The 17,062-nt window shown below is 36.2% G+C and overlaps 1 protein-coding gene across 3 annotated transcripts in view; it reads left to right on the top strand.

Moving 5' to 3' along the window:
* Window positions 1–383: 383 nt before the first annotated feature.
* The window catches only part of per2 (period circadian clock 2), a 32,522-nt gene continuing 15,843 nt past the window's right edge, over window positions 384–17,062 (top strand). For all 3 annotated transcript variants that reach the window (XM_067452673.1, XM_067452674.1, XM_067452672.1), the window contains exons 1-3: window positions 384–555; window positions 9,448–9,937; window positions 15,770–15,868. In XM_067452673.1, coding sequence (XP_067308774.1) covers window positions 9,552–9,937; window positions 15,770–15,868 — 485 coding nt within the window. In that variant the 5' untranslated portion in view covers window positions 384–555; window positions 9,448–9,551. The remainder of the gene's footprint in view (window positions 556–9,447; window positions 9,938–15,769; window positions 15,869–17,062) is intronic.

Here is a 17,062-nt window from a genome sequence, read left to right as displayed (position 1 = left end):
ATCACGCACGTCCATCCAAGCTGTTCTAACAGCATCACATGCCGTGTTTCGCTTAAACAGGGCCAGCACACATTGACTGTACACACACTTGTATAACCGTTTGTATAACGTTCAGCGTACGCGGCTTTCCCGGACCAACCACACGCTTCAGCGTCCCATTCACTAGCTTCCTCTTACTACTGATTTGTCCATACGCAGCGCACGTCGTCACTGGCCATGGGTGTCCACGTGAGGCGTATGACATACTTATGTAAAAAGACTGACGGGCCTTTCAGCCAATCACAGCGCGTTTTTGTCATTTCCGCATTTTTCTCATTCAAATACGCTGCGTTTGGCCAATAGGAGTGCGCGATGGGAGGAGTTTGAATTCAGGTCATGCTGCGAGCTCCAGAGATCCAGGGCAGCGGTGTGAGAGATTCGCTGGTGAAGTGTGTCAAATTGACGCTGCGTCTTGACTGGGATTTCAGGAATATATATCATTTTGTTACCAGACAGGACGGAGACCTGCTTTAGTTCCTCCAACCTGCACGAATAAAATACCTTTTAAGTTGTCAGGTAAGATACATTCATTTTTATCTAAAAAAGTCGGCTGTTGAGGGGTTGTATAACACTTTCCATTGACTGCAATGTGACCAATAACGTTAGTCTTAAACAAGTTTGTGTCACACAAAGTGGTGGTTCATACAGATACACTGTCACAAACTATGTGATTTACATAGTTTCAGTCATATATATGTCAAATGTGTATGTTTTATATGTGTTAAACTTACGCGTTGCATAACTGTGTCAGTGATTAGGTCATCACCGGTCAGTGCCCCACAGCCCTTTAAATCGCAGGTTGTGTCTTCATTGTTTACCTAAATGAAGAAAACTATACAACTTTTTTTATTAAATGCACCTTAGTTACTGAGACTATATGAAAGTGCAATATATTTTGCTAACAAGTGAACTTTTAGTTATGAGACCGCCTACTAGCCTCTTTTGTCATGGCAAGCCAATATAACATTTATTCCTTAAAACTCACTAGTATCTATTTTGTTACTAGTTCTTATGCTTACATTTTAGTAACAAATCCAGCAGTGAATAATAATCAACAGTAGCATAATCAACAGTATTCATTGTGTATTACACTTTCTAATACTAAGAACTGTTTTATATTTCCTAACAAATAGTTATGTAAGGATTAAGCAATGGTTTCTAGTGAATAAATACCAATACCAATGAATGAATGCCAGTGAATAGTTACTAGTAAAAAGTTACCAGTTACCATAAATTACTTACTAGTAATTAAAAAAGAGTAATAACAACAATATAAACTAGTAATAAAAGAATAATTGCCAAGTTAGCTTGCCACAGGTTTCCCTTCCAAAATGAATGAATGTATCTTAACCTTTGCTATATGGGTCTTGATGTGAACATTATGTCATTGCAGGCTGTATATATAATTGTCACGGGTAGAGTCATGTTTGTTAGATAATATCTGGCTGTAACACATTCCACTGATGGACACACTCACATCAGACTTATGCTTAAGACAATGAGGTACTTATTGCATAAGTTATATTTTAAATTAATCAAACTTAATAAATTGTACTGCCAGTATATGGACATTCTGTAGTTATATCATCTTTAGAGCACAAAGAAAAATGTTAGGTAGAATTATAGTCTCCGTAACCATTCACTAGATTTTTTTTCCCATACAAGGAGTGTCTATGGTGACTGAGACTTCATTTTGCCTTACATCTCCTTTTAGTTACCAGGAAAGTAAGAATGGCTTAAAGGTTTGGGTGGCAAATGATAGCAGCTTTGAATTTAATTTGATTTTAAAAGAGCAAATATAACCTTGAAGTTGGCTGTTGTCCACTTAAGTCACAGTGTATACTGTAGTTGAGCTTGAACTCGGATACGCAGAGGTAGGCTATTAAATCTGACCTACTCCTGCAAGAGGTGCTCCAAATACCTTAATCTGCCTCTTATGTATCGAACACGTAAACTCTGCATTGATACAGCAAACCATGTATTTCGTAGCATAAACTGTTTTTAAAGCACTTTTTGTTTCAAAGCAGCTGTATGGAAAATCATGATGTTCATTTTTAGAATATCTTAATCCCTTATTGCTGCATTTAACAGATTTGTGCTGGGCGATAATACTATAGTTTACATTTTGCGACTCTACAAGCAATTTGATATTTTCTATTTTGTATTTACATGTGATATATATATGCAGAGAAAGTGCAGCAGATGTGTCTCCCTGGTCTTTGTTTAACTGGTCTTTTTCTCAACTCTGACCCACACATTACAATTTGATTTCCCTAATTTTTTTTGTGTAATGTTGCTATAAGCTATAATTCGCTTTTTCGTTTGCATATGTCATAATTTATTCAGTTTAAAATGTACAGATAAAGCATAAAACATTTAAAAGTAAAACATTGTGAGAATTTATATTGTTGTAAGTGTTTTCATTCAACATCTGTTTTGATTTGCCCTTTGCTACATTGTTTAAATGGCATCATTTTGTCTCATATTTAATCTATTTTCTTAGTGAAGACAGATCCAAATGAGAACCTAGAGACAAGTAATTGTTAGATCTATTTTTGGTGATGCTGTCGATGTTGGAATAATGGTTGCACATTCAGCATTGGCGTAATCCAGGAAATATCATCTTCTAACAGTGGGTGGGCACTGTTAAAGATAAATGCATTAATAGATTCTTTAACAAGCAAAAAAAATGATGTGTTTCGTATGATCTGTTGGTAAAAGGAAACATTATCTTTCTTCAAATAAAGCTGTTTCAGATGCATGCTGCACGGACACATGGGTTGTTGTTGAACTTCTCACCTTGCATGGCTATAAAAGAGAAAGTGTGGGTGAGCATTGGTGATGTGTTTAATATCAGGGCTTGCTCAACAAGATAGGCTGAAAGCGCTGACAGTTGCGATGGGATTGGCTACTAGGGCAGAGTAGGCAGTAGGAGGGTAGGAAGTGATGACGCACGAAGAGTGTCCTCGGGTGCATTTTTATGTATTTAGAGATTATTCCTGGCACAGAGCCACACGAACAGGCGGAACAGTCCATCAAGCTAAAGCTTTCATTGATGCTATCTTTCTAAGTTGCAACTTTATTTTGTTGAGTGAATCAATGGAAATTAGATGAGAAACAGCAAAACCATGGAATTAGATTACACTGAGGGTGTGATTTATGTTTTAAACGAGTTTTATAACCAGTTTTAGTTAGGTTTATTAGTTGGCTTTAAAAGTCTTTTTTTCTGCATAAATCATTCTACCTCTGAAGAAACGTATAGTATTATGTTTACAATTATGCACATTCATGAGTGGCAGCTTATAAAAGTCTTTTTATTCTACATTCAGTTCGCCTTATGAGGGAAGACATAATTGAGAGAACCAAGACCACTAACTAACTATAAGAAAGGGTTATGAAAAACAAACTTCTGTATTCTGTAAAACAGGTTGCTTTGTTTTTATCCTTTTGTATGTGCTTGTGCTTCATGAGTTGTTTTACTCAAGATGCCTTTAAAGAGCTATGGTATACTAACTAGATGAGCACCAATGTCCATCGCATTTGCAGATTAATATCTAAAAGTTGCTTTTAGTTTTCTTCTTCACACTAACATTGGGTTATTAAAACTAGGCTAATTACCTTAAAAGTCCATATATCACATTTATCCTGCTTTTTTTAAACCTGTTTTCCTGTTTGTTTATGTGATATTTGGTTTTGGTTTAATTTAATATAGGACCGTTTTGATCATGGAATAAAATAACAATGGCTGACTATCATTTTTATCATTGGCATTTGAAACTAGATAATTGGCTGTTGCGCGATGCATGATGCAAAATTATTGAGTGCACAATTATGTTATTTGCACAATTTTAATTGTGAAAAGTGTTTTTCTGTAAGTAGTTCCATGTGAAGAATAATTACAGTCAGAGCAAGTGCTGTTTCATTTGTGGCAAACTTTCAACTATTCAAAGCATTTAGCATGCAATCTCATATAGACATAGATCTCATACACTGCACTCATTGGATTTTATTAGTGTGTAACTTGTGAAAAGCCTTCCCTTCCAGAAATGGGCCTGACCCACAAACAGCATGTAAAACCAGTGCAAATATGTGCTTTGGTTTCCTTGGAGGGGTTTTCCAGCTGACCTGGCCCTGCTGCTTTTACCTTGGCCATCCTTACAGACAAGCATGAGTGTAGATAAGGAATTGATTAACAGTGCTTTTTATAGGCGGAGAGAGTGGTAAAGATATAGCTGTAAGGTCGTCCTATGTTGGTTAAAACCAGTCACAGCTGGATACTCTTATTGCATTCTGTAGCAAAATGGATACCAGGTTAAATACTTGTGCTTTCTTGGCTTTGCTTTTTCTTTGGCGATCACCAGAAACCATAAGAAATACTTCCTAAAGTCCCAAATTCTCAACTATGTATTGCAAAAATGCACAAAGTAAAGAAAACATGCTGAATTTAGGTTTGGCAGAAGGATGAGACACTTACACAACCTAATCTGGTGGTCTCACCCGCCCTTGTGTAACCACAATCGCACGTGTCTTCTTGGAAAGATTTGGTAAGCTAGGTACCTGCTCCCAGCATTGTTACCAAACAGCTGTTTACAAGGGCACTTTGGAATATGACTACCTGAAAGACTTTAGTATTATGTAAGGGCAGACGACACTCAAGCAGCTACATCATTACATCAATTTTGGTGAGTCACATTGTAGTGAATGGTTTGAATTTGTTGTAAGTTATTTAGCACAAGTATTGACAAAGGTTTTCTCTTTCTGTTTCTCCAAAATAAGCCACATCTTTAGAGCAACAACAGCATATTCATAAACAAATGTATTTACTGACTGAAATAGGCCGCAATCTTGTAGTTAATAATACAATTTCCCCAGCATATACAAGGGCTCAATGCTAAAATTTATACTATCAAACTTTTGTTTGATTCTCTAACTAAAAACTATACAAAAACTAGGATATGTCTTGTGGTATTGCATTGTAGGGCTGCAAAAATAAATGCAAATAACATAAAATAACTCACTTATGGCAATCATGAAATCGAAATGGCTGCGATTTTTTTTTATTTATTATTATTTATTTATTTTATGTGCAGCTTGTCAGTGAAGCGCGGCTCTATGATCAGTAAATGCTGCTCCATCTGAAATCATGGATTTCCCAAATCGCGCGGAGATTAATTTCGATTAATCGTGCCGCCGTATTGCATTGCATTGCAAGACTGTAAGGTCATGAATCTGTACCGTTTCAAAATTGGTACATTTGGATTCTATCCATTCAAAATGCACAAATGTGTGTCAGCTGATTGGGTAGTACAGCCTACCAACCATTTTCCCGCCACACTACTCCGGAAGAGGGTGTTCTAAGCCGTGACCTGATGGCAGAGGATTGACATCATGACATCATGGAACACAGACATCAATCCCTGTGTCTAATCCTTTCATGACTGTTGAACTAAATGTTTAAATATCAAATGTAAGGTTTCATTTAGAGTCAAAACATGCTAATACATTTAAATCTATGAAATTAAGACTTATTGTGTGTTGAATTGTTTTGATCTTCTGGTATATTTGATGAAATATCACATTAGTGTGCAGTCTTTTACAGTGTGTACATTGAATTTTGTCTATACAAAAGGATAGCTAATATGAACACACATTTTAACTAACCCTATAACTTTAAACCCTGACTGTAAACCAAGGGAAATCCAAGCCCTGTAGGTTTGATTGGTAAAAGTCTTATTTACATTTGATTACTTATACATTGAATTTTACATTATAATAAATTTGATGCAAAATGCAAGTACTGAAGTGTGTCAGAGGGTTTGGATATAAATGGATATTCTTGTCTAAATCGAGTTTTCTTGTCTAAGAAGTATTTTCAGCATAAACGATTCATAGTTTTTGTGTCACCACCTACTTTAATATGTGCTATTTGTGTATAAATGTGTTAAAATGTAAGGAAGCATCTGAATAGTAATTATTTTCATTCAGAGCTGTCTGTAAACTTATGTAAGTCCTTATGTAAAGCAGGTAGTAGCCCATGTGCCATTGCTACACATTCAATTACATAAATGTCTCTAACTTGATACTGAGTTATAAAACTGTCTGCAAGTTGGTTGGTTGTGTGGTTAATGTTATATGTCATTACGTTTAGGCTTTGTTTGTCTAATCTTTACTTAGTGAACATTACAGTAGATTATTGTTTTTGGTGTTGAGTGGAATATTGCACTCAAATGTGTCTGATGTCAGTCTTTCAGAATGCAATGAAAGATGCTTAAGAGCAGATAGACTGAGCTTATAGAAAGTTGTTTTTTCCTATTTATCTTTCTTGCTGACAAATGGTTAAAATTAGCAATTAACTGAATCAATTGCAATGCTTATTTAAGTTAGTCATATTATAATTAAGAAAAAAAATATTATTGAGTTGTTGTTTGGGTAAGAAGCCATTATTGTGTCATTAATCATGCTAACTTACCAAAATAAACAATTGATGACAAGGCTACTTGTTTTACTAGTGAAACTTTTTGTCTTTCATGTGTCTTTCATCATTCAACTAATCCATTAATTATTACGCTAAGTTTTTGTACAATATATTGAGTAGTAGTCATTGGTCTTTGAGCATAGTGACTTGGAATAAAAGTGCTAAATCAGCATTGGGTTTGTGACTTTAGACTTGTTGCGCAGTGCTGGCAGTGGACTTGGACATGATCACTTTAGCGGGGTACGTTTACTTAAGAGGACAGGAAGGTACATGAATTTGCCTCATGAAGTAAAGATTTTGAATAGTATTGGCTTGAATGCTTTGAATGTCATTGCATCATTTATCTTTGTGTCTTTTCTTTTAACAATGCCACATTAGTTCAGATGTATTTTTTACATCTAAGCCTAATGGATATAATTGACATTGCAAAGGCTTGCAATGACTAAACTGTGACGAGATTACTCGTTGAGGTGAAAAGCTCTCGCGTCATATCGTCATGACCTGGTCATGACGGAGTGTGAGGGTGAAGTTTGGACAGAATATCTCAAAGCTACATTCACATTACGCCTCCACTGTAGTTTTGCTTTTTATGGAAATAAAAACAATTTAATTCAGGTGGATAAAAGTCGCTTGAATTCCATCAGCTCATCCAATACGAGCTGTTCGAGTCTTACATAGTGCACACTGATCACTGATCAACACCGATCATGTGACGAAAAAACTGACTGGACCATGGTGAATGATTCGTTGTGTGAGTGTTAAATGACACACCCCTATTAACACCTTATCTTTACTAATCATTGATTTTAAGGTCTGAGCCCATGTGATACCCAATGTGCTTTTGCCATGAGCACCTATGATTGTATTAGAAAGAGATATCACTATAGGTATGTCAGCTGTAATTATATTAAAATGCAGTGTTCTGCTTCATGGCCCCCAGGCAACTAATATCACATTAAGACACCCCTAGGGTTTGAATAAAGTCCAAATGTAATTTGTACATCACATAACATCTATAGAACATCTGATTTACTCTATGACTTTAAGAAAGATCTGGAGAATTGGCTCTGTCATTTTCTCTGTAGATTAAAAGCTTCTAGTTAAAGATTGGTAGTAAAAGTCTGAAAGTCACGTTTCAACTTGCTGCTGAGATCGTGCTGAGATTTACACAAGCTTATTGGCTTGGGTCACATATATGGCCATATATAGCATAATCAATGATTCTGTAAATGTTGACTTAATTTTCTTTCTCAGTCAACTGTGTCACAGTGCCTGGCCAGTATGTCACTATGCAACCGAAAGTCCAAAGGTTAACATTGTTGTGTCATCGCCTGTGGGTTACTAGGTTACAGTAGGCACAGTAGACATATTAACATCTCATTGGTGCTAATAAGTCATACAGGTGTGATTTGGGTAGGGCACCAAATTATATGCATTGAAAAGTAATTGGCATATGCCGGAAGGGCAGGTCTTATGGTAGAGATGTAATGATGAAAAGGTTAAGAGGCAGAGATGGCAAGCAACCATGCAACATGCAATGGAAATGAATAGATATGGCTAAATTATTTGCTATAAGTGGCTAATCCAATCTGAGTTTAAAGTTAAAATTATTAATTTTTAAAGTTTAGTTCACTGTATTATTCAAAAAGACTATATTTATTTTAATTATTCGACATATGATACCTTTTCAGAATCATTTTTGCAAATGAGGATAATCTTGCCCCAAAGTCATTTTTTGTGCTTGGGTCTACCTGACACAATATATCAGGCATGCATAGTAAATCTATCCATGTCTTAGTGACTTGGTCACACAGGTAATCCTTTAACGTACTCTACTCTCTGGCAATCATACAGGTGTATTTTCAGCTCTTGGGTAAAAGAGTCTTGAAGGTGTCTTTCCTTATTTCGGCCCATCTCAGGTCCTGACCAGGAAATTTGGCTCAGTCTTCTCTACTCTAGTCAGACGACTATTTATTTCTCTAGAGCAAAGGGATAAGAGTTTATTTTTTCCCCTGCCATTTACATGGCAACATGAAGGTATAAAAACCAGTCAGGTCCAGTGTTGGTCCAGACAGTTGTCTAACACCTTTGATGTGCACTTGCTGGGATTAATCCTTTGAAGGAGGCCGTGTTTACAACCTGAAATGCCACATCTGTTTGGTTAAAGGACATGGTACAGACACAATGAGGGGACACCAGCGTTGGCCACCTTTGAACGCGAAGTTTAAGCTCTTTGGTTCCAGACAAAGGCCAACCTGTGTATAGATTTTACACCAGAATTTGATCAGATAGTGTTTTGCATGCTTCATTTTGATGTACCATCTGGCTTTGTGATGAACAGTCATACATTTGACTTTAACTTTATCTGATACAGGTGAAGATTGTGCAACTAAAGACATGATTGTATCTCCTGTAGAGGGATTTCTGTCACATCTTGCCCTTGATTCTTTTGACATGTTTAAGTGCATCATCATGTACCTTTGTCTAAAGTTGTGGTCACACTACACTATTCTTTTTGTTTTCTCGTTCCATTGACATCTAGTATGTATGCCAATGTGGAAGACAGGCAACACAAGCTCATGCAAGGTTTGCAGTACATTTTGCTGCCTTCCAAAGTTCAGTGTACTCAGCCCTACGAATTTGGATCACATAAAACGTGGCCAATAGAAGACTGATAAGCCATGGCATGATCTTTCATCTGAATTAAAAGAGCGCAAACTTTAATTGCAGCATTTCAGTAAAGTGGGGTAGATTTCCTATATTTATATTTTGGATGTGTTACATGTTGAGTTATGTTTTTAAACAAGACGCCATCTTTTTGCAACCGATGTCTGTAAAAAATGTTTGACTGTGATTTATGGACAAGAATTCCAGATCTTTTCAGATAAAAAATGAAAAGACTCATGTTCTGTCTGTTTTTTTTATTCCCATAGCAAACCTGCGCTCATCTGAATTCCCTCTTAACGCACCACCATGAAGATGGGGTAATCTACTTGCCTTGGCCTTCAAACCCCTTCATATCTTCAAACCCAGCCTGATGTCTGAGGACTCTGATTCCAAACGCTACATGTTCTCCTCCCGGGAGGGACAGAACGAGGCAGCCGGCTGTAGTTCTATGGCAACGTTGCATCGCATGGGCAGTTTCGCGGAGGGCGCAGAACTTGGCCTTGCATCTGAAGGAAGTGACAGTAGCCAAGACCCTCCTACCTCGCCCCATAACAAACGGAAGATGAAACATTCCCTCCATGAGGATGTGGACATGAAGAGTAGTGGATCCAGTGGAAGTGGAACAGAGTCCCACGGTAACGAGTCCCACGGAAATGAGTCCCACGGAAACGAGTCCCATGGCAACGAGTCTTCTGGAAGTTCCAATAGCCGAAGCAAGGACTCTGCACTATTAGAGTCACTGGGGAGTAACAAAAGGTAATTTAGTTGTATTTTGTTTGTCTGTGACATGCAATGGTCCCAAAAAATATTTGGACCTAAAAACATTTGACAAAGTGGCATTATACTTTGTCTTTTTTGCACAGTATAACTATAAAAAAAGTGTGTCTGTGCTACCTGATTTAGTAATCTAATGCCTTTATAAGCAAGTGCTTAAGTTTCCAAATTATTTTAGGGGCACTATATGTCCCTAGAGCTGTTTCTTCTGGATCTACATACATTATCTTTCAAAAGGTTGTGGTCAGTTCAAATGTTTATGAACCAGTCATCTTAAGCTAATCAAGGCTGCATTTATTTGATCAAAATAGAAATAGTAATATTGTGAAATATTCTTAACAATTTAAAATAACCTTTTTCAATATTTATTCTGATATAGCTTTATAAAATACAATTCAAAGCAAATTTACATTATTTGATGATGCAAACAGAGATAATTTCAGCTGTATAGCAGCAGTAAAATAAAATCGTGTCATTGTTCAACTGAAGTCAATCCAGTATTGATTCAGTTCAGTTGTAAAGATCGCCAATGTTTTTATTTATTAGTTAATTTCATCTATAAAGCAGCTCTACTGAAAACAATGATGTCATCATCCAACTCAGTTAAATTCTCATCCAATAGTGTCAATAGTGCAGTCAAATTAATAATAATGTTGAATATTAAGTGTCTCCAACTAATCAAGCCAGAGGTGAACGTGGCAAGGAACCCAAACTCCATCAGGTGACAGAATGAAGAAGAAAAAACCTTGGGAGAAACCAGACTCGTTTTCGTTTTCCTCAGGCCAATGAGTGAACGAACACGGTGTCAATTATGATTTAGGCTACATCATAAGTCATAAATCAAACTGTGGATTGTAGCATTCATTGTTTCATCCAGTTCCTTTTTCTTGAAGATTGGATTCATCACACCAGTGTGGAGTCGAAGCTGGTCATAGGGTCTGTGCGGAGGACCTGTCTGGTTCTCGTGGTCTTTGCTGAGGATCTGTGCCGATGACTGTCGTTGTCTAGTTGACAAGATCTCTGCTGACATTCAGGGCTTCGTTGTGGTCGTGTCTAGGTGCAGGTCCACCATCTGCTCTGGATATGGACCGGATACGGCTGACTACGGTAACCTCGGGATAAACAGAGAGACTAATATTAGCATAGGTAGATGCCATTCTTCTTACGATGTAACAAGTACATCGGGTGTTATGGGAAGTGTTCCCGGTTCAGGTTGACCTAGTTTAGGCAGCCTAACAATTCTTTAATGTGGTTTCACAGACAGGACTTAGACTAAGCCAGGGTTAGTTAGGCCTTTAAACATACTTAGACAAAACATTACCATTGTGCATATTAAGACAAAACAATGGAACTGACATATTTTAAGATATGTTAGTGCTAGTTGCTTTCAGTTAAAACATCTCAAACATGTATTTTTAGGTTAAAGAGATGTGTTTTTAGTCTAGCTTTAAACTAACAGAGTGTGTCTGCTTCCAGAACAATGCTAGGAAGACTGTTCTAGAGTTTGGGGGCAAAATAGGAAAAGAATCGACCGCCTGTAGTTGGTTTTGATATTCTAGGTATTATCAACGGACACAAAGGACTTTTATGTGTTAAGAGCTCGCTCAAGTACTGAGGAGCTAAACCATTCAGTGTTTTGTGAATAATGAGCAAGATTTAAATGTAGATAAAATGAGTGCAATGTTTAATAGGCAGCCAATGCAGTGTTGACAGTACCGGGTTATTGTGGTCATGGTTCTAGAAAGATACTACACTGCTGCGTTTTGGACCAGCTAACTTTGGACCTGTTTATTAAGCGTGCAGGGCAACCACCCAGTAGAGCATTAAAATAATCTAGCCTTGAGGTTATGGACACATTAACTAACCTTTCTGCATTTGTCTTTGAGAGCATATGTCTGAATTTAGATATATTTTTGAGATGGAAAAGTATAGTTTTACATATGCTAGAAATTTGAAATCAAAAGATTGGTATCAAAGAGCATACCCAGGTTCCTAGCTGACGAAGAAGACTTGACAGTGTATCCATCAAATGTTAGTCTGTATTGGTATTATGTGCAGAGGTTTTTGTTCCAATAATTAAAAACTCAGTTTTTTTCGTAATCAAGCAGTAGGATATTACTTGGTCATCCAATTTTTTTCAGCAGCCATTTCTCCAGTCTTCAGTGTCACATAATCCTTCAGAAATAATTTTAATATTATTCTTATTTTTTATAATATTATTTTTTGGAAAAAAAAATTTTGGAAACAGTGACGGAAATGTATACTGTGAAAACAATTAATTTGATTTTAACATAAAATCTTGTTGACGTTAAATAAAATATTTTTTTGAACATTACACTTTAAAATAATTGATTGGTTAAATTCACCACCATGGAGACAGGTTGTTTGTATGACAATGTTGACTGTAATAGTACACATGGAAACTTTAGGCCAAGAGGTTGCATGCAGACACTTGTGCGATTTGTTTAAAGATTAAAGCCCTCTGGAATTATTTTGGTTTGGCAATAGACAGCATTAATTCCTGTCGGTATGTCCTCGCATGTCTAAGGAAGACCTATGACGTCATTTCTAGCTTCAGTTTTCACCTAGTACTTTTGGGGTGACAGTAAGGTCACTGGCAACTATTGTGTACTGATGTAACTAGATGTGGTGACATTTGGCATTTGGTTCTGTATGTATTTGAATTCTTCAGTTGTCAGGCCCAGACTGGATTTACAGACTTCCTTCACTTTTTCTGCACTGATTTTTGGAAATGGATAGATTTAAACATATTAAAATGTCTTAAATGGATATAATAACTTCCAAAATATGGTAGTTTGCATTGGGCTTAACCATTTCGGCTGCTAAAATTATCCTCTTCAAAGTAAAGACCTATTCTTTGTAAAGATGTAACTGAGATACAAAATTGAATGCAATAATGTGCAGTTTCTATAAAGGTATAATAATAAATAAATGTGGAAAATAATTTATGGTAAATTGAAGTATTGGTACAGAGAAACTTTTTAAAATACAGTGAATTGAGTAAATAGGAGAATTACTGTTTATCAAGCAAGTGATTCTGTCACCTGTTGCTCCACATGTAGAATGCTGATTCATTCAGGACATTAAATAGTCAACAATATTCTGTGGTATTTTCATTGGATTGTGTTGTTTATCTGGCAGAGCTATTTTTTTAGTTTGTTTGTTTTTTTAAATCCACTAACATTCAAAAACTCTTACTCTTCATTTAAACATTGAGAATCATCTCGAATCATCATTAAACATCTGTTTCACATGGCATGACAGCATCAGTCATTCATTTCTTTTTTGGCATATAGTGTAACTATGACTGAAATATTAGGTATGTCCTTCTCATGAGCCAAAATGGCAGAATTCTGTTTTCATTCAGGCAGCATTATGCGTCAGAAGAGTGTAATGACTCTCAGGATATTGTGAATAATCATTATGACTGGATACTGTGGATTCAAATATGAGAGCTGTTTTGTAGAGCCCATTCAGTTCAAGAAATGATTGAAACAAAACAATAATAAAAAGAAATTCTGTAAACAGCACCTTGCTAAATCTTGCTCTATATAGTAGAATACATGATAGTAATACAGTATTATTTTCACAGAGGTTAAAAATTGACCTAGACATCTAGACACTTTCATAGACTGCGTTATAGCTCTTGCACTACTATTGCTGGCATTCAAGTTGGCATCTATGAATTAATAATCTCTTATAGTCTTTTATAGCATATTTTCCTTTGCTTGGCATATTGTCATCATGGTTTCTTCAGACATCTAGTATAGTGCTATTCGCTTGGATTAGGAAAACAAGGGGAGAGTCTGGTAAGCGTCACTATGTTAATGAATGTATTTCACCAGACATTTACACCATGACGGTTTCCATTGACAACAGCACACTGTTTTCCCACTGTTTTCCCTTTGCACGTGATGGGTGCGGCCAAATGAGAGGTCTGGTCTGGAGTTTCTGCCTTTCCTTCATTCTGTTGTTTTTGGAGGTTTTTTTCATTTGGCTAGAAGTCAGTCTAAGAGCGTCACTACGTCAAAAGAAGTGCTCTTTACACTTAGTCGCTCTGCGATTCATGCATTTCTTATGACAAACTGTGCTTTGTTTCTGTATACACTAGATGGGTGAGGCTTTGTGAGAAGCCTGGAACTGTTTGTTCTCTTTTTGTGTCTCATTTTCTTTCTCACTCAAAACTGTCCGGTTTTCCCTGTTACAGTCCCACTCTCTTATTATATTTGGAGAACAGAAATTATATTATATTCTTTAATATTATATATTTGCATTAATGTATTTTTTTCATATTGTGTACAAACACACATATACATAAATTAACATATTATTTAAAATATATATTTGCTAAGACAATTAATGGGCCTTTTTGAGTTTATAGACAATTGGCAAATTATTGGCCAGTTAAATATCTTCATAGAGTGCATTTTTCAGTTTTGAAAGTTTAAGACAAATAAATATTTAAAATCAGTGATTTTTGATGAAGAAATATGGCATTTGTAATGTCTTCCGGTCATAAAATATACCATATATTTCTATTAGATATATTGTGATAATATCAACTATGAAGGATAATACCTTCATTGGTTGACAAATATTGAAGCCTAAGTAAAAAATAAATAAAAAACTTATTGTGAGTTAAAGTTTAGAATTCAAATTTAAGATATAAAGTCACAATTGTAATTGTGATTGTGAGATACGTTTAGACTTATTTTTACAATCAATTTATTGCATTCAGCCATCATTTTCTCTAGACATTGCATTGGTGGTTGAACCCATAATCGTTACGTGTGGTTATATTATGTGACATTATATTCCTGTAGTCTACCTGTAGAAGTGTGGACAGGTACATGTCTCACGCTTTAACACAAAGTCAGCATTTAATGATGCCACACTTCCCTGCATGTGCTGTTGTATAAATAATAATCTTCCAAATTCTCCGATCTCATTAGTGTCCTGAAATGACTGAGTGTATCAATAGCATCGAAACACATTGGCCTGCAAGATTAACACAGATGTGCTTTATATAATTAACTCACCTACAGCTAATAGCTGCAACATGTGAAGCTTGTTTCTATTCTAAGCTACTTAGTGGACTATTTGTAATCACTCCTTGTGAATTCATGCCCCTCAGCATGTCACCTGCAGCTGGACTTTGGGCTTGCAATAGTATCAGCGCGCTAAATTGAGCAGTTTAATCCGTCTCGGTCTGTCTCAGTTACAAGAAGCCTGCAATACAAGCCCTTCTTAGCTGTGCTAATGTTGGCATGGCGTGGCTCGGAATGGCGCATGGTGGTTTATAGGTAAAGTGAAGACACTTGAAGATTATGTAACCTAGATGGACGTCAACGTCCAAGTGACCTCCATATAAGAGAGGAGCACCTAATTCTGGTTTGATTGTCCACAGTGATTGAAAATGTTCTTGTCACTTTATTCTCTTGCAACAGACGGTCCTGACTGGCTTCAGCTGGTATACTGAATGAATCATTTCTCAATAACGCCATCATATTTGTCACAATGGCACACAGGGTTTCCAAGTGCTGGATATGATGTCGAACAGTTTGCAATTAATATTCCCCTGCAAAGATATTCAGTGCAATTCCTCGTTGCTTTGAGGGCTAAACAATTCATTATTCAATATGCACAGTTTAATATACCCCAATCACATTTGTAAAGCAATCAAAGGTAGACTTATCTGTTAAAATAATATCTGCCTGATTACTAGTCATAAAGGGAGTCTGTAGTTTATGACTTGTTTTATGATGGCTTCTTGTGTGTGTGCTCTTTTTACAGCTCCAACTCTCACAGTCCCTCACCCCCCAGCAGCACGAATGCCTTCAGCCTTCTGAGTGCCAGCTCAGAGCAAGACAACCCGTCTACCAGCGGCTGCAGGTTAGAAACGAGCACACCAGACAGACCTTCTACCATTGAATGCAGTAGATCTGATTGTTTTATCTATTTATAGTTTTTTTAATTTTATTATACTATATTTATTATAATATATATATATATATATATATATATATATATATATATATATATATATATATATATATTATATATAGTTTTTATATTATATTATATTTTATTTATTCATTTTAAATGTATTTTGTTTTATTTGTAATATATGACCATATATGTATTTATCTTTTTTTTTTTGCTTTTTCTGCCATAATTTTCACAGAACGATAAAAAATATTAATATTAAATATTAATATATTAATTGTATATATTTTTTTATTTTCAATATGTTTACAAAAAATATACACATTTTTATTTAAAGGTCCCGTTCTTCACGTGTTTTCGAAGCCTTGATTGTGTTTACAGTGTGCAATATAACATGAGTTCATGTTTCGTGTGTAAAAAACAGTATTTTTCACACAATTTACACACAATTTCACACAATCTGAACACCGCTGTTTTCTCTGTCCTAAAAACGGCCTGATGATTTCCTTGTTCTATGAAGTCCCTCCTTCAGAAACACGTAACGAGTTCTGATTTGGCCAGCGCTTCCCGTGTTGTGATTGGACAGCAGCTTAGCGCACTTTGCCCGGAGAGGTCCCGCCTCTTACCATAACGGGGAGATGCAAGCGCTGAATGTCTTCTCCACGTGGGAGAGCAACAAGACCACGCCCCCTTTTTTGCGTGTTCTTGTGGGCGGAGCGTTAGTCAACAAACGGTTCTAGTGACGTCATTACATCCCTGCACTTCCTGCTGTAGTCCAAACCGGCCGTTCGCTGTAGGCTTTGAAAGGGAACTTCTGTTAAATAAAATATCTCGCTTGGCATTGAACTTTGAGCTTTATAATTTTACAGGTATTATTTATGCTCTAACAGCAACATTTCACACTAACTAAAGTTTGAAAGATGGAATTATGGAAAGATGGAAAGAACGGGACCTTTAAAAATCGATGTGCATTGTACATTGCATATTATCAATCCCAGTTATATTTAGCAGTAGAGCAGAATCATGTGTAGATGGTGGACTGGTAGAATGAGGAGTTATGTATTTTGTAAATCATTTGTATGCATGTGTAAATGTTTGATTTTAATGCTTTTTCAAATGGGTTTTATTGCTGACATGTTT

This window comes from Pseudorasbora parva, chromosome 9 (genome assembly GCF_024679245.1).
Source record: "Pseudorasbora parva isolate DD20220531a chromosome 9, ASM2467924v1, whole genome shotgun sequence".
NCBI lineage: Eukaryota > Metazoa > Chordata > Actinopteri > Cypriniformes > Gobionidae > Pseudorasbora > Pseudorasbora parva.
This window is presented reverse-complemented; position numbering and strand designations above follow the sequence as displayed.